This window comes from Misgurnus anguillicaudatus, chromosome 10 (genome assembly GCF_027580225.2).
Source record: "Misgurnus anguillicaudatus chromosome 10, ASM2758022v2, whole genome shotgun sequence".
NCBI classification, from domain to species: Eukaryota; Metazoa; Chordata; class Actinopteri; order Cypriniformes; family Cobitidae; genus Misgurnus; species Misgurnus anguillicaudatus.
In genome coordinates this window covers 7,975,247-8,001,309 of record NC_073346.2, presented here as the reverse complement: position 1 = coordinate 8,001,309, position 26,063 = coordinate 7,975,247, and the positions used below count along the sequence as shown (strand labels likewise).

At 39.2% G+C, this 26,063-nt stretch overlaps 2 protein-coding genes across 3 annotated transcripts in view; both read right to left on the bottom strand.

The window, feature by feature from the left end:
• Nucleotides 1–23,964, bottom strand: tars2 (threonyl-tRNA synthetase 2, mitochondrial). 2 transcript variants are annotated; one of them, XM_055209466.2, is made up of 18 exons: nt 23,824–23,964; nt 18,980–19,170; nt 18,749–18,863; nt 18,516–18,637; nt 18,295–18,403; nt 16,650–16,714; nt 16,201–16,279; nt 13,645–13,791; nt 12,223–12,321; nt 11,802–11,968; nt 9,033–9,195; nt 5,547–5,684; nt 1,788–1,865; nt 1,305–1,405; nt 893–994; nt 744–816; nt 535–649; nt 1–323 (listed from the first exon to the last, which is right to left on the bottom strand). In XM_055209466.2, the coding sequence occupies exons 2-18, from the start codon at nt 19,057–19,059 to the stop codon at nt 181–183; spliced, it is 1,896 nt and encodes a 631-aa protein (XP_055065441.2). In that variant the 5' UTR covers nt 19,060–19,170; nt 23,824–23,964; the 3' UTR covers nt 1–180. The 2 variants fall into 2 exon arrangements, with proteins under 2 accessions (XP_055065441.2, XP_073727937.1); XM_073871836.1 differs by lacking the exon at nt 23,824–23,964 and adding an exon at nt 20,671–21,018 and having other exon boundaries at nt 18,980–19,173.
• Nucleotides 22,773–26,063, bottom strand: part of rprd2b (regulation of nuclear pre-mRNA domain containing 2b) — a 43,327-nt gene continuing 40,036 nt past the window's right edge. The window contains exon 10 of the mRNA XM_055209464.2: nt 22,773–26,041. Coding sequence (XP_055065439.2) covers nt 24,087–26,041 — 1,955 coding nt within the window. The 3' untranslated portion in view covers nt 22,773–24,086. The remainder of the gene's footprint in view (nt 26,042–26,063) is intronic.

Genomic DNA, 26,063 nt, shown 5'->3' with positions numbered 1-26,063 from the left:
TTCATAAAGAAATTTTATTATAAATAAAAAAATGCAACTAAAAAGAACCTGCAGCACTTCAGGTACAGTTTGAGTCCACAGCTTTTCCGATATGCAAGCATTTGCTTTGTAAGAAAAAAGTGTAACCAGGAATCTTGTTTACTTGCGGTACGTCACATCCACGAGATGCGTCTCAAGTGTCTAAAACTCTTCTTGATTGGTGCGTGTATCTCTAAGTTCAGTAAGTGACCTCATCACATCCTCCAGCGGTTTCTGTCCGAGCTGTTTTCCTCCTCGCGTCCTCACGCTCACGGTCCCGTTGTCTTGCTCTTTCTCTCCCACCACTGTGTGAAATAAACAGGGAGTGTTTCATTTATCTAACCTTGACCTTAACAAGTCACAGAACAATTATCATGTAGTGCATCATCTGGATGTGATAAGGCAACAAATAAACTATCAAAACATTTAAAGGTGTAGAAACTGTGGGATGGAAAAGTATTCAACACTCAAGAAAGTAAAAAAGTATTTTTAGAAATTAAGAGAGCGAATCCTCACCGAAAATAAAATTGTACTGGGCGAGCTGTGCAGAGCGAATCTTCTTATTTAAGGTGGCACCGCGATCGTCATCAATATCAGCCATGAAGCCGGCTTCCCTCAGCCTCTGAACCACCTTAAACCGATAGCAAAATACATGATACTCATGAACTTTCACATAAAGGTTTATAAATATATAAATATAAAGTGTTGGAATTCCTCTGAACCACCTCTTGCCCATATGTCTCACAACTGCCCCCTACAGGCAGAACCATCACCTGTGCTGGGGACAACCAGAACGGCCTAAAAAGATCAAGAAAATGAGTGCTGCACCAATTCCAGAAACACTGAATTTGCAAACATACAAAAAACCACGCACCATTTCCCAGCAAAGTTTTCAGCCAAGATAGCGATCATCCTCTCCAAAGACCCCAGCACCGCCCGGTGTATCATGATGGGTCTGTACATCTCTCCATCAGTTCTGAGAGAGAGAGACAAACAAAAGTGGCATTTATGAAACCTGAGAAAAACACATGTGATACAATTTATTGTGAAGTGTTTTATTGTGGACGCAATCATGCGTAACATTCAACTATTAAACCTTTTTTTTCTACTAAGGAAGGACTGCAAGTAAATAACTGGAATTGGGCATCTGAATAAAAAAATAAACTGTAATACTTATATTACATACTAAAGTGAAATAGGACAGGTTGTACTTGTATGCATTCATTTTGCATTTGATTTTGAGGTCCTCGCCAGCGCAATACCTGTATTTTACACACTAGTCTTACCCGACATACTGCAGGTTAAATCTGATGGGCAGCTGGAAGTCCAGTTGGATCGTGGCACACTGGTGCTGTCGGCCAAGAGCATCACGGATCTGGATGTCAATCTAAACAGAAAAACCAAAATGAAAGGTCATGCATTCATCATTACAGTAAACATGTTCAGAGCCAACTGTAACAGAGACTTGTGATCTGTACCTCCTGACAAACTCCACGGCAAATAAACATAACCGCTGTGAACTAAAGCAGTGTGTAAGCCTTACTGTAAGCCATTGTGCGTCTGGATGATTTCAAACAGACAGTCTGTTCTTCAGTGATGCTGTTGCTAACCGATGCCTCTAAAGGAAAGAGTGATGGCGGAGAGCCACATCAAATCGAAACACGGGGGCCAAACGCAAACCTTCACATCTCGCTGAAAGTCTGTTTTGGCTCTTGTCTATATGAGGGAGTAAAATGGAGATTTTTGGGTGGAACACTTTTCTCTCTCACCTTGGGTCCATAAAACGCCCCGTCTCCGGCGTTCAACTCCCAATGCTCGGCAAACTGCTTCAGGCTTCTCTCCAACTGCTGCTCCGAGAAGAAATAAATAAAAAAGATTTCAGAATTGACTGTAATGTTGAGTGTTTGGCCTTTGCACTGCTATTAAAACCGCTGTGAACTTCTAATGCAACAATCCCACATTTTAATGTAAACAGATGTAATTTATGTGAGAGACTCAACTTTCCCTTTTAACCATGGCCTGTGGTAAATAAAAAAGATAACTCTATCCGGAAATGTTCTTTATGTTATGGTGCACCCTACACTAATTGTGTATGTTATGACCAGTCACTATATACTGCAGTATTATATAGATACACGCACACACAAGTTCTTTCTGGTTCTGGAATATAATTGGCTAAGAGCTCTTCCCAGCTATGCAATATTCTACTGATAACATAACAGTAACCGCTTTAACTTTTGTATCATTACGCCACCTCCTGGTCTAGGGATGAACCAATACCGATACTGGTATCGGGTATCGGCCTCGATACCACATTTTCTAAAGTACTCGTTAAAAGTCCCCCGATACCGGGGATAGATACCACGGTCTGAGAAATGTCTTATGTTTGAGCGGCGTGTAAGGGGTTAATGCCTCGTGTTGTCCAAAGAGGCAGAGTTTACAACAAACTGAAAAAAAATACTTGTTGCACTGTCACTGTTTACATTTTTTTTAGAATTATTTATTCTGTAATATGTTGCATACAACATGCTTTTCATTTTAAATATATGTTCTTAATTCCAAACTTGTCCCTTGTTTTTTTCTTAAATGATATGACTAAAGCTGTTACCTGTAAATTTAAATCATGTTTTTTTATTAAGTACTCTGTATCGGCAAGTACTGAAATGCAAATACTCGTACTACAAAAAAGTGGTATCAGTGCATCCCTATCCTGGTCATTTTACAACCAGTGAAGGAGGCTTCTTTCTTGAGCCATACGCTCACATATCTGTGACTGGAAAGAGCTGCCACCAGAGCGGATGGTCACACACATCCACGGGCACACACGCTGTTTTTAAAGTGCCGGTCAGGTCCATATTCTAAGCTTCCAAATATTGTTAAGGGTCCCCAACAACAGGTTTAAATGCATGCAGGTCGAAAAACCGTGTCATTTTCTCAAAATATAAATTTAATATTACCCCATTTCTCAGAGATCCCCAAACAATTCGTGTGAAGCCGTTCAAAGATTCAGTCTGTAGCCTACTCTGCTCTGATTGGTCAACTGACACAGTCTCCACCACACAGTCCAACAATATTGCAACATGCATTGACCTAGTGCTAACACGAATTACTGAGAAGATATAGGGGCGGTTTCCCGGACAGGGATTAGACTAGTCCTAGACTAAAATAAATATAAAAGCTGTCCAAACCGAAAACAACTTGCACTGACATATCTTAAAATACATCAGTGCCCTTTGTTTTGCCTAAAGCATGCCAGTTATGTTTTTATTAAGGCATGTTTGTTAAAACTAGTTATATTTCCTAATTAAACTGAGGCCTAGTCCTGGCTTAATCTAATCCTTGTCGGGAAACCGCCCCATTAAGAGTTTAAAAGCCAACATCACTACACATTCATCATTATTCCAACTTATAAAAATGACAGACACTAATGCTGCGTTCAGACCTACCGCGATAGAGCGCAGGTGATTTCAATGTTAAGTCAATGTAAAGATGTGTTGACGCGTGTCTGGAGGTCGCAAATGAGGCGGAATCGTGTCTACCGTGCCACCTCATTCGCACGTCTAGAAATGCGCTGTGTTAACCAATCAGAAGCCTGCTCTAGTAGTAACATGATTACAGGAAGCAAGCGGAGTCGCAGAAGCCTATGGAAGGCCCTCCCATGAAGCGAATCTGCGTGAATGTCTAGATGACTAGAATTTCACGCGCGAATGAAGCAAGTAAACTCAAAATGTTCAAGCGGAAAACTAGACACGGTACACACGAATTTGATGGCACAGCAAACAGTAGTTTAACTGCAACCGGCATTGCTATTGCGACTTACTGATAAGACATTACAGTAAAACTTGACATTCAGAAAACTCTGGGGGAAATAAACAAAGTAATAATAATTCTAGGTTGTGGTAAGTAGATGCATATTGTTCCAAATCATAGATATGTACATTAGATGTCGCCTTGGGGTTCCAAGCATGCGTCAAAACCGCCGCCATCTTGGAACAGGGGTCTTGTCATAGGAAGTATCTAGGTAAAACTGCTATCTCCCCCCGTACTTCGAATTCATGGACAATGCCGGACTTTTGTGCTGCGTATGGATGTTAGGCCTACTAGCACTATGCATTATAGTTAGAAAAAGTAGATTTTGGTAATATCAAAACTTTATTTTTTTTCTGGACTCAATTCTAAATACATGTCTGACTGTTGGAACGAACAAAAAAAACCCTAGAAAATCGCATTCATGACAATTTATGGTGATTTTATTTCTGATACACCATTGCCTACACCATTGATACACCATTGCCTACAATGACGCTGATGCGGGTCTGCCCTGTTTCAAGATGGCGGCTCTATTTGACGCATTCAGTTCAATGAACTGCCGTAGCCAAGGCGACATCTAATGTACATATCTATGGTTCCAAATAAAGTGGGTACTGAACCATCTTTCATGGCCATACATTTAGCAAATCCCACCATGAAAAAGTAGTTTAACCACTGATTTTTCACATTTTTATCCTTTGGTAGTGAAAGGCAGTACAAACTTGCCTTTACGGCTGAAAACACAGTGTCTTCTTGATATGATGTTTACAAACCAACTAGCAAAAGTCTCTGTGGGCAGGTCAGGGTTTTCTACTTTGCACATTGTTTACATTGATGGACAGCTACATGACACACTGCAATACATGTAATTTTCGATATTGGATCTGTCTGGCACTTTAAACACTTTCTGTGTGTCTAAATAAGCACCCTAGCTCGTAAATCAGTCTGTGAACCCCCATCACTGAATCCCGCTAAGTGGCGTGACTTTCCTAAATGGACTTTGCTCGACGATGTAAAAATCTAAATAAGTTTAAGCATTTGCAAATTATCTTTTTTTATTTGCCCTTATAATTTTTAGTAAATATATTACTTTTAGAGAGATAGGAACAAGACTCAGAAAAGAATTTGGGTCACCTTAACATGCTAACATGTCGATGCACAGGCCACTTGGCTACTGGCGCCTACTGTGTATCACCTTAAATTCAATGACTAGATGAATTATGAAATCGACAGTTTCCGAAAATTACGTTCCCACGCAAACCCCCATATAGCAATTCAACAGATGACTCTTGACACAATCTAGTTCAAGATCTTGAAAAGTTGTCTGGTCCCGTGCACATTTTACACAAAACATCCTGTCTGTACTTTACCACAGCCGTTGACTCACAGCCATTCACATTTCAAACTGCGCTGCTGATTGGATAATTGATCTCTTCACACTATTGACTCAAATGTCATCTCGTCTGTAACTCAATCCACTCAACACATACCACACTCTGACCTACACTAAATTAAACCTTGACACGAAATCTCTCTGTTTAGACATGCCTTACATTTACACCACTCATTTCCTGTAGTGTCTCACCACATGTGTATGTACGTGTATAGACAGGATTTTATAATCCCGACCCTCATCAGGCCACACAAATAACCTCCTCCATCACAGTGGGGCGTGGCTTTGTGTGATTGACAGGAGTGTGGTAATGATGTATATTTACCTGCTCGGCACAATCCCATAGGGCGGGCTCTCCCAGAAAGGGTGTCGGTCTCGTAGAAAGCAGACAGTGAAAGGAGAAACCGAAGACACGATACACGCTCCTCACGAAGTCCAAACATGCCGTGATTTCTCCCTCCAACTGAAGTGGAGAAAAGAAGAAACTAAGTAAACATGTGATGGGTGTGTAAGAAAAGAGAATAAACACTGATGTTATAGAGATGAATCAGACGTGAGAGCCAGCAGAACGACCCGCACAAATGATCCAGACTCATTCCTTTACAAGGAAGGTGAAAGCAAGACATCAATTCAAGAGCCTTACAAAAGAAAATAGCCACAAAAACACTGCATGTGAGGATGGATGGATATGAAAGAGCTTTTGTGAGACTGTTGAGAATAAACATGTTTTCTTTAAAAAAAGGACAGATAAGGAGATGAAGGTAAAGAAAAGAACCCTATACATTGGGTACAAAATTATCCTTTTGCCTCTCCCATCAGGCGAATGGAGTGTTATATACAGTATGTGACCCTGTCTGTAAAATCTAGGTTCAAGTATCATAATCCGATGAGATTAAAAGTATCAAAGTTTGTAAATATATATATAATATGTATAAATATAATGTAAAGAACATTCAGTTTCAAAATAACTTGATATTACTGAGTAAGGTCAATAGCCTCTTTCACACAGTAATTCTGGTAAATTCATGGTAATGGTAATACAAGTACCAGTAAATACAAAAATGTGCTGTTCATACATGCAGTGACGTTCCGTCTTTTTACCAGTAAGACATCATTCACACATCAGTATCAAAATACCGGTAAACTCGGAGAGAAAGCGGAAGTTACCTGTGGCGCGCGGCCGGCGAGCTCCGTCCGTGTCGTATTTGTAAACGGCGGGTTATGACTTAATATCCACGGTCCGTATTTTTTTGTTTTCACATCTGTGGCAAACGGTCGCGAAGTTGCTCGTGACCAAACAACATTGCGTTAGGCGGCGTCAAACGGAACCTGCGCGTTTGCATATTAGGCTACACAGATGGTGTGCTAAGGATGTCGGCGATTTGGCAATTAGATGGTAAGCTGTTTTAAACAACTTTGGTGAAGAAATGTGGATGTTAACTTCAGGTGTGCTCGACTTTTAAGCAACATCTGTGTGGAAACGTCCGTAAACAGTCTATAATGCTATATTTTTCATTCACACACAGCGCTTACCGGCAAATTACCGTTAATCTTACAACCTGTCTTACTGGTAAATTGGGAGCACTGATTTACCGGAAAGGTTCTGTTCACACATGACATGTTAACTGCAATTTACCAGTAAATTACCAGTAAAGACTGTATGTGTGAAAGGGACTAATGTCAAAGATTGAAATCAATGTAATATCAAACTTTGATACTTCTAATCTCATTAAATTATGAGACTTGAACCTAGATTTCACAGACAGGGTCACATATATAACACTCCATTCGCCTGATGGGCGAAATAAACAAAAAAATAAACAAACATTTGAACTTGACAGGCGGACATTTGCTGGGATATAGAAAGGACGTTTTTTTGTAAAGTCAGCAGATATGCTTATAGTTATTTGTCACAATGAGACGCTCACAAATATCAAAAGGCTAAACATTACTACGCCAGACAGTTTATGATGGGAAATGAAAATGATCTAGTAGCATTAGTTTTAAAAACATTTGTCACATTTTTATCAAAAGAGAAAAGACTGATGAATCAGTAAAGTCAAGATATTTAATTAACAATAGGGGTGTAACGATTAACCGTGCAAATGCGCATTTTCTCAATGAATGAATTTGAATGAATTACGGTGAAATCCAGGCACATCCGAACGCCAGGGGGCGCTCCCGTGCAGAAACTCACTACTTCTTCTGTGGCACAAAGGATTACGAATGCTATTCCAGGAAATGTCTACAGGAACTGTTCTTTAAATTGTTTCAGGTATTTTCATGATAATAAAGAATATTTTAAATGATTTTGTTTAACGAGTGTTGCTTTTTTAAATGCACGTTATAAACGACTCCGACTCGTTAAGATTTTAGATTGATAAGGACTTCCTACTGACCAAATTCCGTAGTACACGCACAAGCTGAGCATGAAATAAAGAATCGCAGCCTTGCGATTCAGAATCGATTTCAGACAGGCATTTTTAATGGGACACTCGGTTGAATCGTTACATCCCTAATTAACAATGAAATCATTTCGGCATAAAAGCCGTTTTGGATAGAAAATTATAATTATTAGGTAATACACAACAAACCCAGTCTGTAGCATTTTCTTTCCTTAGCTTATTGACTGTACTTATTAGTGTTTAAAATGTTTATTTGCAAAGAAAAGTTAATGCTTTTATTTATTACTGTGTTCATGTTCATTTTAAGAGGACTTATGCTACGTACACACCAAACGCGGGCATCACGTTATTCGCTCTAGATTAGTCGCGGGATTTAACTTCTTGTCATGTGAATTTTTAGCTCGAGTTGAATATTTTCGACTTTGGCGAAGAATCGTTTGAGGAAAATAGCGCGTTTTCGCGGCAAACGTGCCGCTCATATCGCGTCATTTGTATCGCCCCACACGAGTATGCGTCTGATTGCGTCTTTGCATTGACTTTGTATATAATCTACTCGCGCAAATCGTTGAACTCACGTCTGGTGTGAACCCACAGTTATTTAAGTAAGTAAATTCAGTTCTTTACTCATGAGCAGTTTGTGGCCTAGTTGTATTTTATAGGGATGCTCCGATCGATCGGCCGATAATGCTTGCTATGCTTCTCAATGAATTGCGGCGAAATGCCGCTACATCCAAAAGCCAGGGGGCGCTCTCGTGCAGAAACTCAAAATGCGCTGTAGACGAAGAACAATACACACGCAGCTATGATGACATGCAGCTCCAGGAAATGTCTTAAGGATATATTTATATTGCTGTTCTTCAAACCTTTTCAGGTATTTTCATGATAATAAAGAATATGTTTAATAATTATGTTTGAAGAGTGTTGCTTTTTCAAATGCATGTTATAAACGACTCAAACTAACAGTGATTTTAGATCGATAAGGACTTACTGATCAAAAGCCGTAGTACATGAAATAGCTGTGAATAAGATCGGCTGTCCGATTCAGAATAGTGATTGACCACATATTTTTTTGTGGAGATCGGCATTGATCGGAGCATTTTTTTCCAATCCAGCCCTCAGCCTAAATGGTTTTGACACCTCTGCCCTATGGGATTTGAGATTGGTTGGTCCCGGAAGTGATGCATAGATCAGACTTAACAAGCCCATAACGCAATACTCTACCAACTTATAGGAACATTAATAGACACCTACAGTTTTTATTTTAGTTTGTTTCTAGCTTCAGAAGGAGGCAGAAATAGACATTTCTAGAAGTAGGACAAACACTTTTTCTCACAATTAATAATAACACAGTTTTATATTTGAGAGAGAGAGAGAGAGAAAACATAAGACACAAAAGCACGTATTACCTGTTCAGGTGTGCAGAAGATGTGTGCATCGTCTTGACAGAAGCGTCGGACTCTGGTTAAACCCCCCAGTGCCCCCGAGTGCTCATTACGGTGCAATGCTCCAAAATCTGCCCAGCGAATCGGCAGCTCGCGCCAAGAGCGAGCCCTCTGTTCATACATCACACTGCACAACAGACAGACACACTTCACAAAAACATTTCAAATAACTAACAAACTCTATCAATCTGCCTAAATAATTTAGGAAATGACTAAACATTTATTTAAGTAATTACTACATTTTTATGAGCTCTGACAACCTTGAACTTTCAATAAAAGCACGGTTACACATAATTTACACTTAAACTTTTTAGAGATGGCGATTTCTGGCGACAAGAGCAACAGTGACCGTTGGATGGGGGATGTCAGATCAGGTCAGGTCGGGTCAGCTCACCTCACTTTGGCGTGGTTAGCTTTTCCATCGAGTTTAGTAACACTTCGCAGTGGGAAGGATTATAGGCGTGTCGTTATATTTGCGCTGCCTACTGCTGTGACATCATACAAGTGCAAGCGTCGTTGTACATTCCCATACATTTATTTATTTCTCAGCCACAAAATTGAAATTGACCACCTCAATTAGATGTTTACACATCGTGTTTATCACTACCTCTGTCTCACATGACAGTTTCTGTACAAACACCCGTGGCATCAGTTAACGCGCTCTGCTCAGCTTCATTTAAGTTGCATTTAAGCATATATGCGGACATGCGCATCGCGAATGTGCCGCCACAAACTGCAAGTCTGGGAAAAAACTGTTATGTGTTCCTGATTCTTAACCTGTGGATGTTTTTCATCCCTAAAAGGAAGTTTGGAAGCTTACAGCAAAGCACAGATGACAACAAACTCAAGACAGCACAAGCTAGCATGAAGGTAAAGCTAATCTTTTACATTAGCCACCTGTTTCCTGACGTAAATGTGGGCACCGCCATCTTTGAGCTTTATGGTTTATGACTTCCGGTGAGCCACTAAAGCTAATGGTAGTCTACTGCGAAGGACACAAATGTGCCGTTTTGACTGGCTGTTTAATGTTTATTATGAAATCCAGGAAGACCGACATAATTTGTGCAGTTAGGGGTTGCCATAATAGCTAATACAAACCATAATCCATGCACAAGAACTTTGCCGGAAGTCTCGGACGCCATAAGTCAGTGATGGAGTACTCGAGTCCTGGACTCGGACTCGAGTCCGACTCGAGTCACTATTCTTTGGACTCGAGTCCGACTCGAGAATCCATTCTCTGGACTTGTGACTCGACTTGGACTCGCGGATTGATGACTCGTACTTGGACTCGGACTCGAGGATATATACAATCGGACTTGAGCATTCATCACTTTGTTTTTGACTAAATATGTTATAAAAAATTATATAAGGTGTTACACTTTTCCTGTTTCGTGCCCAAGACCGGTCGCGATCTCCCTTCACAGACACTGCTACCTCTCGCTCTCTTTGCTTGACAACACACTCACTGACGTCACTCACTTTTACGCTCGTGCAGTGCATGATGCATGATTCGCGGGTTAAATGTTCACATTTGTAAAATGCAGAAAGACGTGCCCCGGATCGTGAAGTTCGCCTACGCGAATTTTGCTTCTAATGCTGGAAAGAGCAGCGCTAAATGTTGTGTGTGTAGGTAAAAGACTGGGACAACCTCAAACTTTAACAGACACCGGTCACGGATGCACCCAGAAAAGTAAGTAAAATGCTTTCCATTGCCTAACGTTAGCTTTTTTTTTTTAAATATTACTGACTAATGCATATATAACAAACAGAAGAAGCTAGGGTTAATGTATGTCTGGTTCAGATTACAGCATTTTTTGTCTGTTGATAACTTAAAAAGAGTAACTAAACCCTAATCCAAGTTTATTTAGTTACTGATCTGTAAGAATGATGGTTTATTAGTGCTGTTCATTGATTTTGATGTACGTTTGGATATAAAGTGTTTCAGTACTACAATATATGGTGTAAAAACGTCTGAGTGCTGCCCTCTTCAGGTTGAACGGTGGCTACTGCAGTTGAATTTTCCTATTTGATGTTGGGTCCAAAAAATGACTCCTACTATGGAAAATAAATTGTTTTTTTAAGAAAATCATTTCAGGATGTTTTCTTAATAGACTTCAATGCCAACTAAGTTGTTTGTTCTTATTTCCTCAAAAAACAAAATGCAGCATGATTACAACTTAAATTTGTAAATTTTCTACGCTAGTTCTCAATCACAAGTTTACAACAATGGAAGTACACACATGCTTTTGATGGCTTCGTAAAGTTACAAAGTGTGTTCCAAAGTGTATGTCAAATCAGTAAATAAACTCCCTTTGGAATCGTGACAGTGGTGTCATTTTTGTTTAATGTAGAACCTTTTTAATACATTTTATCAGTTTTTTGAAGGTCCCAAAGTGGAGACATGTAGGCACTCTCAGACTCGAATACAGGACTTGAGGTTCGACTCGGACTCGAACACTGGGGACTTGAGACTCGACTCGGACTCGAACTCTGGTAATGGTGACTCGACTTGGACTCGACTCGGACTCTTCTTTGGTGACTCGGACTTGGACTCGGACTCGAACACTGGGACTCGAGACTCGACTCGGACTCGACAGTTGGTGACTCGACTACAACACTGCCATAAGTATACTAGGACAACATCGTCATCAATTACCTCCTAACACCCTTATTAAAAGAGATGGGCGACACGTAGTGTGCATTACAGTTCACAGGTCATAACAGTTAACTCACCAGTGTGCGGGACAGTTCATGGGTTTGAGAGCGAAGGTATGCGGCTCACAGGTTACTGTGAACATATTCTCACTGTAATGTTCCCAATGACCGGACCGCTCCCATAGTGAGGTACTGTATAGAGTCGGGGTCACCACCTCACTGAAGCCCCGCCTCCTGTATTCACTCTGACAGAAAGACAAACTGATTATCATCATCATTAATGAAACGCTATTATAGGTCCACCACTACTTAAATGGCACTGTGTGTGCCAAACAAACAGATTTAACAGTTAATGATCCACAGCCTTTATAATACTTAATACCCAGCCCTACAAATGAAATTCATCCTATTTACGGAGTTATTTTATTAGCAAAGCAGTAGTATGTTGACAAAAAAAAACTTAAGTGAGAATCTAGCTGACGTAGAATGAGGTTTGTACCTTTATGAAGTCAGTGAGCGTGTTGTATATGTGAGCTCCTTTAGGCATAAAGAAACAGCTGCCGGGACTGACGTCATGAAAGAAGAACAACTCCTGCGTCTGTGAAACATCAAACATAAGTAAAACAACAGCTTCATATGCCACTTCTACAGTCAGGTGATGCATAATAATGCATTGTGCTATTGAATGTACATCTTTCTGTGATGCATATCCCTGTATAAAAACAGCCACCTAACTAGTGATGTGTGCGTTGTCTCGTTACCCGCAGGTAAGAAAAAAAAGTCACTTTTTTGCAGGGCGGGTCATTAAAAAAATGTAAGTTGCGTGCAATTCCCTATAGCTTATATTTAATATTTTGAAATATATATATTTTCATATTTTATTAGGTTCTTTGATAAGGTTAAAATACGTAGACCTACGTAGCAACGTAACTTGCGTGATGTACTTAAACCTTTGGCCTCATGTCACAAAAGCGCCAAGCAGCTCCCGCCGCCAACAAATGGAAAAATAAAAGTGAAGATTGAAGACGAGGTGCGGAGAAATTAGGGTCTTTTACATCATTAAAAATAAAAAGAATGTCAAGCTTCTATACAGATGAATACAAACGCTGCTTTGTAAATGTTAAAAATGTTCATCATTATCCTATCTTGTTATGAATATGAGCATGCTGGTTTCTATGGTTGATAAGCGTATTGTTGCCAGTGCGATGTAATTTAATGGCTGTTTCCAAGCACTTTTAGGCTGAAATAAAGCCTGTTTTCACTTACATTACAATGCTTAGTATGTCTATTTAATGGTCTTGGTGCGGGGTGGGTTGTAAAAATAGATACAGTAGGGCAGGGAGGGCCAAATAATTTTTTTAAAGGGAGCATCACTACATGGTACCACCACAATACAGTTTTGCACATATATCAATAATTGAAACTACACTGTGGTATTGATGTGGTTTTAAAATAGTAAAGCACGATTATGACAAAAAAAGATTATTCACCTTGGTAACTGCAATTATTACTACAGATTTTACATTGAAGTTTTTTACTTTCTGTGAAGCAGCTGCTTAGTAAATTCTAAACATCCAAAACTAAATAATATAATGTAAATAACAAATAGTTATGTTGTTAGTAAAAAAACAAAAATGAATGGCTAAAGGACACATCAACTTGATCAATTTTAAAATGATTTACCACTGTAATTAGTGTCCAAACATACTGCCACAAATGGACAGCTGTAACTGAGGCTATTGGCAATTATGGAATTGTTTCATTCGTAATTGTAATCCTGATTACTTGTGCAGCCCTACTTTGAAAGTCAGTATGTGTGCAGGTATCAGCTCTGAATCTACACAAATAAATCAGAAAGTGAAGTGAAAGATAGCAGACGTGTATTGGATCAGTCTTCCACTTCCTCTGAACTAAATCTGACCTTGCCGATTCGTCTGTGGTCTCTCTTTTTGGCCTCCTCTTGCTCTCTCTCCCACTCGTCTCGTTCTCGCTCTCCTGGAAATGCCACGCCAATCATCCTCATGATGCCCGATGCCTCTGTCGAACCAGACAGGGTTACAGGAGACATCTGCAGAGAGCAGAAATAAAGGCTTTGAGACAGGTTTGTACGATCTGAGTTTCCTAAAAAACAACCTATGTATTTGTGTGTTATCTTAAAGGGGCAGTGAATAAAAAAAATAATTTTAACTGGATATTCTGTTATATAAGAGGTCATCATACTTAAATGAACATCCTGCAAGCTTGAGAACTAAAAACATCCTCTTTACTGATATATAACCGTTTTTGGCACCAAGCCATTAAAACTAGGGATGCTCCGATCAATGCCGATCTCCACTAATAATACGTTGCAGATCACTATTCTGAATCGGACAGCCGATCTTATTACAGCAATTTCATGTACTACGGCTTTTGATCAGTAAGTCCTTATCGATCTAAAATCACTGTTAGTTTGAGTCTTTTATAACATGCATTTGAAAAAGCAACACTCGTCAAACATAATTATTAAACATATTCTTTATTCTTTATTATCATGAAATAATTCTTTATTATCATGAAAATACCTGAAGAACAGAAATATAAATATATGCTTCAGCCATTTCATGGAGCTGCGTGTCATCACAGCTGCGTGTGTATTGTTCTTCGTCTACAGCGCATTTTGAGTTTCTGCACGAGAGCGCCCCCTGGCTTTTGGATGTAGCGGCATTTCACCGTAATTCATTGAGAAACATAGCAAGCATTATCGGCCGATCGATCGGAGCATCCCTAATTAAAACAGTCGATTCAGGAATGTGCTGAAATATGATTAGAATTTAAACACCTCCTCAAACCCAAAATATAACAACTACTGTTGTAGCCCTGCCCACAGCTTTGCACGACACACATGTGGGCCAGGGGCAAAGCAAACCATGCAGTGTCTCAACAATCAGTAAACATGTCTTTAAAGATTGCCAAATGTAACCAAAATGACTGTTAAATAAATTTTTCCTGAAAGACTTTTGTTTTGACGCGGTGATCTGTTACGAGTACCCATTGAAACAGAGTGTTCGGTTGTGGAAGAACTGTCTGGGATGAACACAGACGCTGTATAACCTTAACTCTGAGTCTCAGAACATAACATTAGAAATGCGTGGTTAAAGTTTGTTTTTAAAGAAGTTCCAGCTTGCGTGGGGAGTGTTTGTTTACTCGCGGATTCATTTGTAAAGAAGACAAAAGTCGATGCTGGATTTGCAGAGAAACTGTGATTAAAAGCACCACTAATATTGGATCTGACAAAGATGACACAGCAGTATACACAGTAAGTAAAACATTTAACTTTATTTAGGTTTAATGTTACTGCGTTTCACTATTGCTTAAGAGATCGCTTAATATGTCTTGTTGTATCATCAGTGTCTAAACACGTGTTTGATTGTTTTAATTTACTAAAAAACATTAAACGATTAATAAGGGTGCAACACTTAACAATACGACTGTAATTTAACGATAAAAATATACAAAGTTATTGATAAGGACTTATCAGCTGCGGTTTAGATTATGATGCGCGCTTACTGTGTTGTATACGGTAATTTAGTCACGTTAAGCTGAAAGTTTTGTTTCTACTTTACGTATTGTTATTTATGTGTATCATCTTTAGCACCCAGAATCTTTTGTGGCTCAAACATATATGTGTTCGGCTGCTATTTTTACACATTAATGTTTTTAAAACATTTCCTAACATGTAATGATTTGGAATGAAGCTGTCCAATCATAGCAGTGGGCGTTTACGTCCAGGTCTTCAATGCGGCCCGCCCCTTCAAACGAACCATTTCTCCAGATCCAAAAACAGCATTAAGGCGACACTTGATTGGTACCAAAGTGGTTCAGCAATCAGTGCAAACAGATTTCAACCAATCAGTGAGTCATTCATTTCTAACCCTCTTCTGGTCTCGAACAGTGACAGACCCCTGCCCTGACAGGGGAGTGTAATATTTTAGGCATTTAGTGGGTTTTGAATTTTTTTTTTGCTGCAGTGGATGTCAACTTAAGGTTAAATATAAACAAATATGATAAATTAAAGCATTAATGTCCAAACTGGACTGAAATCATGTAACAAGACCACCCAGTGTTAAATAAAGTCTAATAAAGTCTTAGTGGAACCAAAAACATGATATATAAATAAAACTATGAAATCAAAAACCCAGCAAATCAGTGTCCTGACTCATAACCATAAAGAGAGAACGACAGCCTGTGAAAAGGGAACAGGGCGTGTTAAAGAGGAAGAGATGGATAGACATTTAACGCTGTGTGTGGGAAACTGTGGTAGAATCCAGAGGAAATCATGCAACAAGAATATAACACTGCTTCCATGATGAAACGGATCAGCAGGATGCGACTGTTCTCTTGTCACGCTATCCAAACCACAACAACAAACACCAGACTAAACATGATGACCTTCAAAGACCAGGGATGGGATTAAAACCCACCAAACACTGAGTGTTACCTGCAGCATCTTAAAGGCCTTCAGGAAACCTGTGTGTGGAAGAAGAACACCTGAACACACACCGATACTCTCCCCACATCTGAGAGAAAAAGAGAGAAATAGAGATTAATCAGTAGGGCCAATCAAAATGTAATAATCACTGTTCTATAGAAGTAAGCTCGTGTGGGTTTGGAACGACAAAAGGGCGAATAATCATCTTTGAACTACTTTAGAGGAATTGTGGAGCAAAGGCATTTACTATGGGTGGAGTTTCCCAATGAGATAAATAAAATCCAGGCAGCAAGTTAAAACATTTATGTTCCAATTTATTTCATACATTTGGTAGACTGATCCACCCAAAGCGGCTTACAATAAAACTGGGTTTACTTTATCCAGCCCATATGTTGCCTGGGAATTGAACCGTGACCTTGGATTTGTTAGCGCTATGCTGTAACAGCAAACAAACAGACCTGTAGACAGTGACTGTGTTTCCCATCATCTGTTCTTCAGCCAGCTGCAGTCTGACAGCACTGTCCTACAACACATACAAAAGAGACACTTTACTGCATCAGGTCAATTCAAATTTATTTATACAAAGCTGTTTTACAATGTTCCATAAGACAAAGAAAAGAACACAGAAAACAGGACAATTGTTAAATACAGTATGAAGAATAGATAGTAATATTGCAAATTTTATAATCTAATAAAATGGTATATATGCATTATAAAACTATCTGACATAGTGTGAAGTAATAAAGTAAATAAAGGGTGCCATATAGATATACTTTTCCAACTTACATAAAGACATTTTTCATGAAGAACATATGAAGACTTTGGCTATGATCCATTTGGACTAATTTGGGTAAAAATGTGTTTTCTTTACCAAAAAAGTGACAAGTTGAAAACCACTATTTTTTGTTACAAACTTTCACATAGCATCTCTAGGTTATAATAACTTTGAAAATCAAAATATGGATTTGAATTTTTTAAGATTTATTGTAAAAACTGATTTTTTTTTTGAAGTTTTTTTTCTTCAAAATGCTATAAATCTATTTAATCAATATATAAATGTGCATTCATCTTTGTCATGTTATATTCATTTAGTTGACTAGTGCAGTGATTTCCAACCGGGGGTACGTGAAGAGTTTCCAGGGGGTACGCGAAAAGATTTCGATTTTGCTTTGATCTCAATTACTTTTAATAAAAATGTCTTTCGTTTGTCCAATTGATTTTTGTGAGGAAAGCATTGTAAAAAGTAAGGACTACTTTGTAATTTTAATCTTATCATTAAATTATTAGCCGTTGTGAGTAAATGCGCTGCATGCTCCAAAACGCAATAGCGATGTCATATTAAGAACACTGTCATTGCTGCTGTTATACTTGGGACGTCGTCGCTGAACTTGTTTGACAGCGATCAGCTGTAAAATGTTTTGGTCCTGCTCGATTTTCATTGGCTTTGAGTAAAATAATGGAATGTTTTTCATAAGTTCACCTGGAGTAAATGTGTTAGCATGACAGAAGCTTGATGCCGTCGGGTGAGAACAAACAACAGCCGGCATTTTTAAGATTTTGATGGCTTACGTTTCTTCCCCGCCACAGAAAACCACCACAGGTTTAGCAATGCCATCAAGGTATTATTTTGTTTTGTTTGTTTGTTGATCACGAAGTACAAAGTAGATGAGGAAAACTGTGTGTATTCAAAGCACCGCCATTATTGTTTACAATGTGTGGAATGGTGCGCTGTGATTGGTTAAGCGGATTTATTGGATTTTGCAGAGAAGATGGACTTTCTTTTTGCAGAGAAGAAGGTCGTTTGTTGCGGTTTGGAAAAATAGGGAGAAAAAAATGACAGAATAACACGCCGGATATCAGATTTAGTGTAAAATAAAAAATTGACTTTTTAATACTGACCTGATAAAATACTGATTTTGGCAGTAACAAATTTTTTTAAATGGCGTTTATCGCATTTTGGAACCAAACTGTTTGTTTTTTTACATCAGATAAGGAATTTGCAATAATACCATAAACAGCAGGGTTAAACGCATAGAGCATTTTACACACATCATTACTATAATTTTAGTAACAAACAGCTTTAATAGTTTATAGCAAGCTGACCTGGAAGATCTCCCTCAATTCCTCTACAGTGACCTCAAGCTTTGTTATGGGCATCTTCACTGCTGCCATCTCCTTACACTTCTGCTCGACCTCCATCAGAGAAAGAGAACTAACAGAGACAGTCTGGCCTTAGTTATATTTCACTACTAACCCTATTAAAACATACAGTGAAGACTAAACAACATAATAGTCTTGGTTAGACGATGAGAGGCGGTGCTTACTTGTTCTGGAGCAGGTAATCACAATAAAGTCCAGTATCTGATGCTCCCTCTCGACACACTTCAGCATTCAAGCCATTCTCCAGTACGCTGGCTAAAACACAAGCTCCTGTCCGCCACACCGCCTACAGAAGAGCACACAAACACTAGAACAGTAAACTTATGTTTTATTGTACACTGAATTCTTCCTTTAAATTTAATTCCTCACAATACAAACAAAATGGACAAGCTCATACCTGTCTGCCTTCTACCGAGTCAAAACCCAGCAATTGCAGTTCACAGTCTGCCACAAGAGGGCGACCCAGCTCCCACAACTCTCCATTCACTCGACCCACAACTGCACCTTTAACGCTGTAAACAGTAAACTGTCACTGATTATGGAGCTTTGGTATAATGAACAATTGTGAAAAGCACTATATAAATAAATAGACTGACTGATTATCTGCATCATGCAGCTTGAGCCTAACCGTTCATTCTTGGCGACCTGTAATGGTGTTGTCACCCCTGCAGACCCTTTAACTGTTTTTCCGTCAGCCAATCGGATCATCAGATCTTGTCCGGGTGTGGTGGGATCTTTGGCAGCAGATACCTCCACATGTCGCTGATGTAAAGTCTTGAAAAGCCGTAACCGTTCTGCAAGGCTGGAAGACGGCTGCAGCTGGAACACAGCGATTATTTATGAGAAACTACTAATAATTCAGTTTTTTTTTTAATTATAACAAATAAAATGTCAATGTATAACATTATAAGGCAGGATGGAATATCAGCTTTTGTCTTTTATTTGAGGGAGAAATTTTAAGATAAAGTGGATAATAGAGTGTCACTTGAATATTTTAGGCTTAAGAACTTGACAAATTAAAATAAAATACACATTATTAATATTATATCACATAATATTCATAATAAATGCATAATAAAAAATAAAATTACTTTGTTTTACTGATATTACTTAATGTATATGACTCAATACTTTACTTATAGCAAACTTAATGTATAGAGCAATTTACATATACACAAACAGTCAAAGGTCTGTAAAACATAGTAATTGAAATGATGAAAAAGCACATAAAAATATGTATTAAGCACACCCAGTGGTTCTCAAACTTTTTGGTGTGCCCCTTGCATTCCTTCACGCCCCCTAAAGAAAATTCATAAAATAAAACAATCTCAAACTTAAAATTTGAATTAGAGATGCACAGATATTAAATTTTTCCACCAGTAGCCAATTCTTTTGACTGATATCTACTGATACTTTGGTTGTTATATTAACTTGCATTAAATAAATTCTGAAGATGTTATTCATTTAAATGATGACGATTAATATTGAACATTAAACTTAGAGATGTTTTTTTTTTTACATTTTTTATACAAAGAGATCAAATGCATTGCATTTTCCTGTCTTTTTTGATTGACAGGATATATCGGCCATGACTATCGGCTGTTTTATAACGGTGCATCTTTAGTTTGAATTAAATGAAACATGTTAAATTATAAAATGTAGTGCTGTTGGTTAGTAGTCTTGTTTTTCTGAGGTTTACCTACACAGAATTTTTGATAATAAATGTATTTTATAAAATCCATCTCGTGCCCCCCAGTTTGGGAACCACTGCATGAGGTGCATCTTGGGATGTTTTATAAATAGTATAGAATTGAATAAGGAATTAATGAATACATATGTAAAGCACATTTTATCCGTCAACAAAAATACAATGCTTTGTATTATTTTAAGATAATGTGTGCTAATGTTTGACTAGAAGTGTTATTAGTAGCTCCTAGTGCATTACAAAGAAACACATTACAGTAACAGTTACCAGGAAATAAAAACGAAAACAGCACATAAAAATTATTCATAGAAAAGTTACAAATCAGGAATATGTATCTATTCAAAGCTTTTATGGCCTCTCTCTCTATATGCGGTTATAATAAAATCCAGTGCTATATAATAAAACGTTCTTATAATAATACCCAGTGACATATAAAGTCAAGCTGATGCCAAAAATGTCTTCTGTGATGAACATCATGACACGTGACATATCTGTGCTGTCAGTGTCACAGCAGTGTGTCAGTTCTTACATCATCTGACATTCACATTACACTGACTCCTGCATGTAAGTTACTGTATGTACTCTGTGCTGTATGTGTATAATAAGCGCAGCTGACTGCTGTACCGTCTGCTGCTCCACACCGCTGCTCTCACTGTCGCCTGACACACGGGCCATCTCAACAACACAGACGCCACCATTTTACGGTCAATATCAAAGTATTCGGCCCATAATTTCTCCTCAAAACATCCAATGTTACCCTCGCTCACAGCGCAGCCATTTTACCGGAACTATTACATCACCAAACAACGAGCTACAGGATTCGCTGAGAGACACATGACGAGGACGGACTCTGTGTGAGAAACAGCCAATGACAGACGACGCCCGTGGCGCGTCAAATACGTAAGTAAATACAGTAGCTGACACACAAAAGCACAGGGGTTCTCCGCATCCACCACGGTACATTTTTAACACGCGACTTTTACAGAGAATTGAGTGGACAACAGTGACGGTTTGTGAGCGATGCGCTAACGTTACATTTACCTTCAAAGCGTGTGAATGAATGCATTTAGAAAAACAAGTCCATTGCTAATCATCTAATTTACACACACCAACCTGTATTAGCCTGCTGCGTATTTCTTATATATTCTGCGTATATATACATACATATACCATACACACGTGTATGTGATCTAAAGCACCTTAAAAGTTAAGTCTGTAAAGCAACTCCTCACGAGCAAAAATACGACAAAGTTCGTTTTCAGTCAAGGAAATATGAGCAAATATGTACACTTAATAACAAACTTAACTAGGTGGAGATATAATCGAAAATTTCTTCAAGGGATAACAACTGATTGTTGACCATTTTAACATGCCCAAGTAAACTGAATTAGCCATATCAGTTTTCTTTTTAAATAACATCATGGTGACAAGATCTAACTTTGATGCATTTAGGAAATCCACAGTTTTAAGGTAAGTGTTAATGAATTGAATGTAAAAGTTAACGACTTAAAGGGATAGTTCATCCAAAAATGAAAATTTTGTCATAATTTTCTCACTTTCATGTTGTTAGAAACGTAAACATTTCTTTGTTTTGATGAACACAAAAGAAGATATTTTGAGGAATGTTTGTAACCAAACCAATCATGAGCCCCAAGTACTTCCAGAGTAGGAATAACAGAACAATATGGAAGTGAATGGGGCTCATGAATGGTTTGTTTACAAACATTCCTCAAAACACAGGTTTGCAAGTATTTTCATTTTCTGGTGAACTATCCCTTTAAGTGTAAGATGAGGGAATATATATTCAGTCTTGACTAGATCTAAAAAAAACACAAAATTTTTCACACACATTCAGTATCAAAGCAATCCATTTGTCCTTGACTACAAATCAAACACACAATGCACCTAGTTGCAAATTAAATTAGTTTGACCTTGACAGTAACACTTGACCTTAGTGTTATCACATAATGTGAGAGTGTATCTTCTGATAGGTTGATTAAGATACATGCAAGCTTTGTGAAGTACAGCTGGACACATATGTGCAGATTAATTATTCAGGAATAAGAATCCACTAAAACAACTGAAAATGTATCTCAAGTAATGGTGGAGACTGTTGTTTTCCATTATGTTTTATATCTGGAGGGTAGTAAGTGGCAATTATATAAATGCAAAGAAAAGTAGCATGTGCAGTTGTTAAAAATATAATATTACGTACTGTAGTTACCTTCAAAAACACTACTGTAGGATACACTATAGAGATATAAAGTGTGCAAGAACCTTTTTCATTTTGTAATTAAAGTAAAAATCATGAGTCGTTACAATTTCTTGAAAACCAGCCATGATGGCGTCTCAGGTGTGAGAAACATTTAAAGGTTGTTGCAGAACCAGGAATGATGGGTTATTAGAGTGTTGCTATTGTTTTCTAATACTAGTTTAACAAGTACACCCATACAATCATCTGTTCATTTAGTATGACAGAATTAATCCATATTTGTTTAATGGACTGAACCTTAATGTGTAGTGAGATTGTAGTGGGTACTATGTTTTCACACTTCAAGATACACCATTACAGTATATTGTCCAGATTCTTGCTGATTGTTTGTACATAACATGCAGCAAAACTGCATTTACAATAAGTGTGTAAGTCACCTAAATGTTTCCTGTAAAGAAACAATGTAAATGTTGTACAAAAGACGACACCATACCACGCTCCTCAAACAGTTCAGGATTTTAGGCAAAGAACTATTTTTTACACAATGCATAAGTACTACAACATTGTACAGATGATATTCTCATTTTGACTGGGACAATTCACTCTTGGCTTGAAAGTAGTGTATCTACATTGCAGGATGTGCTATATGCTTTAGCTTTACAAACATTGCAAAAGTGACATCACAATATAAAGATGCAATGCATGGCTAGAATACTCAAAGACACAAACTTCAATTTCACTCATTTGTACAAGATAACATTTTAGCTGTCTTGCCAATTCAATTGAAGAGAGTGGAGTGACTCCATTAAAGATGAACAAAGTAGAAACAGGGGAGAAAATGAAATAAATAAAACCAAATTGAAATTTTCTGTCGCTTGCTAGGTCTGCAAGATTATGGAACACATCTCTACAACTCAAGACTTAACAGGAAAACAAAAAAGATACATCTGATATTGAATAAAGTATGACACCTCCTGGTAAGACAGGGTAAGTCTTCTTCCTTTTTTATGCTTCTCATCACAATGAATGCTTTTATTAGTAAGGATACATGTAGGAACTCTACTGAAACTCAGAAAATTGGAAGAGAACTCTTGAAAAGCACACTGAAAAAAACTGAGTAGCTATACCATTCATTTGTAGCTTTAACGGTACGAAAACTGTGTCAAAATCTTGGTGAAGACTGACAAAGTGGCTGCATGTTTGCTTTATGAAGGATAAAGATCACTACAAGCCATCATGGTTGCCCTACATTTAGTCTAAGACAATAATTTAATCACTCAGGAAAAAGAAGAATGGGAATTCACTGGCTCTTGCTCACAGTGAGAGATTAACAGAGGTCAAACAGAAGAAAAAACGTTTTCTGTGTTTTACATTGGAAACAACAGAAAGGCAAGTGTTATAGGGTCATAAAGAGAAGGAAACACAGTTAATAGAAAGAAAGAATAGTTAACATTATTTACTTGTTGTCAGAGAAAGGTTTTCTGACCATACACACCCATAAACACCACAATCATTCTCTGAAATTACACCACGTGGAATTGAATAAGATAACCACCTTTTGATTTCCTTCATATTCCACAGATGTTTCTGGATCTTCATATTCTCCTCCTCCTAGTTCTCTCTAGGCTATTAGGAAACCTTTCTTCCACTACACAAGGGAAATGCTGTAACATGTGGATGCTCTTGGGTGGGGTGTGTTGGTGCATGTTTATTTACATGCAGTTTAAGTCTCACACTGCAATCCGCAGGAGATGCTAGCTTTTACTACACTACCTATGTAAGGTTGTGTAGATTGTGTTTAGCACTCATTCTAAGCCACTAATAACGATGGGGCAAGTACGGTCTTTTAGATGGGTTAAAAGGGCCACTATTGAAATTGGCTGCAGGACGCTTTCCCCCTGGCAGGAGGGAATCACGGTTAAGAGAGGACTGTGGAAGGGGCAACGACCCTCGGGGAAAGTGAGGGGAACGGAATGTGCGATGCTGGTTTGGTAAGTGGAGGAGGGACTGAGGAGAGGGTGGGCGGCGGGGTCTCTGATTTGGGGTGTTGGTGGGTAAGCGGTTGGGGATAGACAGGAGAGGACGAGGTTCTCCAACTGGAGAGGGAGGACTTGGTGTGGTTGGGGTAGAGGGTGATGGTGGGGTGGGGCTCTCTCGAACTCTGCCTAGGAGTGGTGGGGGAACTCCCAGGGTTCCAGGGCGATGAAGAGGTGGGGCGTGGCGCAGGGTAAACTGCTCTTTTACTGTACCTGGGCGAGGTGGTTCTCCTAACAAGGAAGGGAGTTGGGGTTTGTTACCCCTTGGAGGGACACTACCACTGCTGGCAACCCCCTGGCCAACTCCATCTGGACGGAGGTTGGCAGGAGGAAAGGGTAGGACACGATCTATGGGTACAAGGATGCCACCGACCATGACGGTGGAGGTTGGGGAGAGGGGGAAGTCTCTGGGAGGGGGTGGGACTTGTGGGATTGGTGGAAGTGGTGGCGGTGGAATAGGAGGAATGGAAGGAGAGGAAAAGAATGGAGAGGGAGGATGGTGCTGAGGAATGGCATGAGTATGAGAAGGACGGATGGGGTCCTTATTAGCATAAGGTGGAGGTGGGTACTGCAATGAGGGTGGAAGATGAGATGGAGGAGGAGGAGGATGAGAAGGAAGAGGAGGGGCCAATCCTAACTCATCAGAACTCTCAGAGCCATGGGTGTCAGAGTGATGTGGAGGTGTTGCTTCCAAAAACTCCTCCTCTTCATACCAGGTTCCACCCACTCTAGCACCAGAACTGCTCCCTCTCCTCAAGCCTCTTCCAATCACGCGGATGCTTTCCACCGTCTGGATGCGGTTGCCATAATCAAGGGTCTCGACTGGTGCCCCCTCACTGGAGGCTGGAGAAACAAGAGTCTCAATGCGATGGTAGTGCTCTTTTTTATCATCGCAGCCTTTCTTCTCCATCTCATCCTCACCATTACTTGGTTTGCGGGAAGCTGTTCCATCCATCTTTTCCTTTATTTTCTGATCTTGCAACATAGAAGCTGATGGAAGGTTTAGTCCCACTACATTTCTCTTCAGCCCTTCGTTCTCTTTGGTTTTGTTTGTGGACTTTACTTGATTAGCAGCATTTGGGCTGAAGACAGCAAGTCTGGAGGATGGTGGTGTGCGGTAATCCCTGTCTTTCCGCTCATTTTCTCGTGGAGTGATAACAGCATCCCAGGGATCGCTGTGATAGGCTGTAGGTGAAAGATCATGACCTCCAGGTAAACTTGCGCTCTGAGGATCACTGAGGACATGGGGCGTGTCCATCATTTCATCTTGGGTGGGGGTGCTACCGCTTTCATCTCGGACAGGGGTGCCGTCCAGGTTATCCCCACCGACGAGAAGTGGGCTATTGCTGCCCACATCATCCAAGCCAAGTCCAAGAGCGCTAAAACCAGGATTTCCTTGAAGAAAACTGTTGATCTTAGACTCCAAGCTGGGCACTGCTGGAGCAGAGACTGCTGTCTCTCTTGCACTTGGTTTCTCTTTTTCTTTTCTTTCTTGTTCTCTCTCTTTTTCTCTTTTCTTTTCTTTCACCTTTTCCCACTCTTTTCCTTTCTCTGGCTCAGATTCAAGCTTGAAGTTGTTGCCTGTGGGCTTCAGGGTCTTCGGTGTTGTTGGGGTAGTTGTGGTGGAGGTCACTGTCGCAGCAGCAGATGAAGAGGGTGATGAGGTGGATGAAGAGGGGAGAGGGTCTAGGGTGTTTAGAGAGACTGAACGAGCCGAGGAAAAGAGGGAAGATAAACCTGCAAGTAAGATAAAAAAAAA

Excerpts from the sequence above, each read along its gene's own strand:
- tars2 (XM_073871836.1), bottom strand. The coding sequence starts at position 20,754 with ATGGTGGCGTCTGTGTTGTTGAGATGGCCCGTGTGTCAGGCGACAGTG. Across the intron at positions 18,864-18,979 it reads CAGGTCGCCAAGAATGAACG|CGTTAAAGGTGCAGTTGTGG; the intron begins GTTAGGCTCAAG and ends TACTGTTTACAG. Across the intron at positions 12,322-13,644 it reads ACCACAGACGAATCGGCAAG|ACGCAGGAGTTGTTCTTCTT; the intron begins GTCAGATTTAGT and ends GATGTTTCACAG.